The sequence below is a fragment of the Poecilia latipinna genome, unplaced genomic scaffold (assembly GCF_001443285.1).
Source record: "Poecilia latipinna isolate Pla-1442-1.1 unplaced genomic scaffold, P_latipinna-1.0 Scaffold1711, whole genome shotgun sequence".
Taxonomy (NCBI): domain Eukaryota; kingdom Metazoa; phylum Chordata; class Actinopteri; order Cyprinodontiformes; family Poeciliidae; genus Poecilia; species Poecilia latipinna.
The window spans coordinates 31,301-34,275 of NW_015114327.1; the positions used below are offsets into that span (position 1 = coordinate 31,301).

At 32.3% G+C, this 2,975-nt stretch overlaps 1 protein-coding gene across 1 annotated transcript in view; it reads left to right on the forward strand.

Moving 5' to 3' along the window:
* Nucleotides 1–2,975, forward strand: part of LOC106964736 (contactin-associated protein-like 2) — an 89,879-nt gene that overhangs the window by 24,057 nt on the left and 62,847 nt on the right. The window contains exon 8 of the mRNA XM_015060415.1: nucleotides 1,986–2,070. Coding sequence (XP_014915901.1) covers nucleotides 1,986–2,070 — 85 coding nt within the window. The remainder of the gene's footprint in view (nucleotides 1–1,985; nucleotides 2,071–2,975) is intronic.

Consider the following 2,975-nt stretch of genomic DNA (forward strand, 5'->3'; position numbering starts at 1 on the left):
ATGAATAAGCCTTCATGAATATTTATGACAACAGTCATAAATATTCATGAAGGCTTATTCATGTTCATGACAGGTTTTTATGACAGTGTCATGTCAGTCTTATTCAACCCCCTTCAAATAAAGTGTTACCGGACATTGTAAATGAATGTAATTAGTGAACATGGGAAGTAGGACTAAAACAATAAATTGGATTAATTGGGATAAATCGATTATTGAAGTAATCAACTAATTTAGTAATCGATTAATCGTTAACTGGAGTATACAGTTAAGCCAAACCTGAACAGAAAATAAATAAATTTTTCATTTAAGATGAACCTTCCTTGTCATTAAATCTGTTCTACCCTAAACTCTTCAAGTGGCAGTTTTAGCTTCACCTGGTTTTTCTGTTTAAAAAAAAAAAGTTAAAAAAATAAAAATTACTATTAAGCACTTTTGCTATCCAGTCATTAATTGGATAATCCCAATAATAGTCACACTGCAATGTGGCCAACACATTGCAGTGTGTACACTGTAATGATGTTAAGTCAAGCAGAAAATGCAGAGCTTTTCATATGTTGACGTTAGCATTATTATTAAATGCAGATACATCCATTGCTGAAGTATTCACTAAAGAAATGCTGTTATTGCATATTAGGCAATAAAATGTTTGTTTATTTGAAAAAGAAATTAAATTGTTTATTTGCATCTATGCAAATAATTTCATTTTTCAAATTTTTTATATTTAAATCATCTATAAAGAAGGCTTAAGTAGTTAAATAAATATGCAGCAAGGGCCAGTTATTTTCTGATTAATTCATATCCAGAATCATTGATTACTAAAATGATTCTCAGTTGCATAAGGTCAATAATAATATAAAAATAATCAGACAGCTATTTGAAAAAAATCTGACGTCCCACCTGTTTTTATGTACATATTTGGTAATTTGTACATATGCTAAGTAATAACCATTTTAACAACTCAAATGTTCAAGTAATGCAAATAAACAAAAAATGAAGAAGAGATCCATTTGCAAAATATTATGGACGTGGAAAAAAAAAAATTGTGTATCCTCGCAATATGCTTACTGGAATATTTACTGATCTATTTTGTATACAGTCACAAATATCCATTTAAAATGTCAAATATATAAAGCCTCCATTAAAATTTGTTTATTATTTTTGCAAAATGCAAAAAAACTGATTGAAAATTTATTTATTCACTGCATGTTTACGTCTGTTTGTGTAAGGTTGAGATTGAACTGCATATTAAAGCAGCCCTTTAACCCTTTCAGACCAACACAATAAAGACAATCAACAACTCAGAAATAGTCCAAATAGTTTGGATGTATTTTTTATTTCTTTCCTTCTTATGGAAAGTTTCCATTTATGTCTTAGGCTTGTGGTGCATTTCTATCTTAAATAAAAAGATAAAAAACTTCAGATATTTCACAACACAATATTAACATACATGGAAAAACCTTATGATAACTAAAGCAGAAAGTACGATGGCCACCATAAAAAAGACTTATAGTATTCAATTATGCCACATGAACAGATCAGTACATTACTGCGAGAGAACGCTAAACCTTTTGGAAGGGATCACAAAAGAAAGAAAAATCCTCATGTCTTCTAGGGAACTCCGTAAAGTATAACATCTTATTATGTTATACTTTTTTTGAGTGATGAATAAGTATAACATTCATTATATTTTTGAGTGATGAATTTTTGAGTGATGAATAAATTAGGACACCTGCTAGTATGCAGTGATGTGGAACAAGTTGAAACTTATGTTCTTTAACTGAAAATAAACCAATTTTTATTTGTAATAGGAATCATTCAACAATATGATTGGACATCAATATGTGAACATTGTGAATATTTAATGGGAGTGTTAATTTTCCATATTTAATATTATTATAAATATTCCATATTTCATACATATTGTTCTAAAATATTATTTCTACTTATTTATAACTTAAATCATCAACTGTGCCTTTCTGTGTCAGGTATTGTCAGTCACCAGCAGAGCAGAAAGGTGTGAACAGTATGTAGCTTACACCTGCCGAATGTCTCGTCTGCTGACTGGTCCAGGTAAAGTATTCATCATCATATTCTCACTCACCTAATGCTACCTCTCATTCTTTAAGGATGTCTTTGTGTGATTTTCAGTGCTGCTTAATCACCTGATTACCTTTAGCATGGTCCAAGAAAAATGAACAAGCATTGAAATAATCTGAAGGGATTCCTCAGATTCTTTCAGAGCCCACAGCTCTTGAGCCTTAACCCCTTGAAACCGAGATCAGCTTCAAATCCTCCTCAGAGATTCGTTGCACATTATCTAGCAGTGTATCCTTATCATGCTTTGTATTCTTTGAACAAGTTTGTTATAGTTGATCTTGTGTCCGTGGAGAACAAACAACTCGTGCTCAAAGAACCATCTGTCATCCATCAATTCCAAAGAGTTCACAGGTTGGAGGACACCAAGTGCTAAGGTTGACAATTAGAGGGAAAAATTTGCACAAAAAAATAAGTTTAGTTAATATACACCGTGAATCCAGATCCCATCACAAATTAAGCAGATAAATACATCTACATTTTTCTCCGTAGTGACAAAAAAAAAAAAAACACTGACTGAGGCCCCAATAACTTTTAATAAATTAAATTAAGCAAATTTACTTAAATTAGCATCACTTCACCCGCTGGGGTCTGAACGCACTTCCTCCTGGTTCCTATCTGCAGAAAAATCTGCATAATTCATCAGTCAGTTGGATCTGTCTGATCCAAACAGATCAACTGAACTCTGAGTGTTTTACCCTGCGCGGTCCGGTGTGCGCTTTTACCAGGATTATTTATTTATTTATTTATTTAGCGTGGTTTCGCTTCTCCGAAATGGACAGATGTTTTGTCTGCAGCTCCTCCAGAGCGCTGCTCTCCTGGGTAACATTCTCTTTAGTTTTCTCTTCCTAACCATTGATTTTGTTTTTTAGCCAAGACTT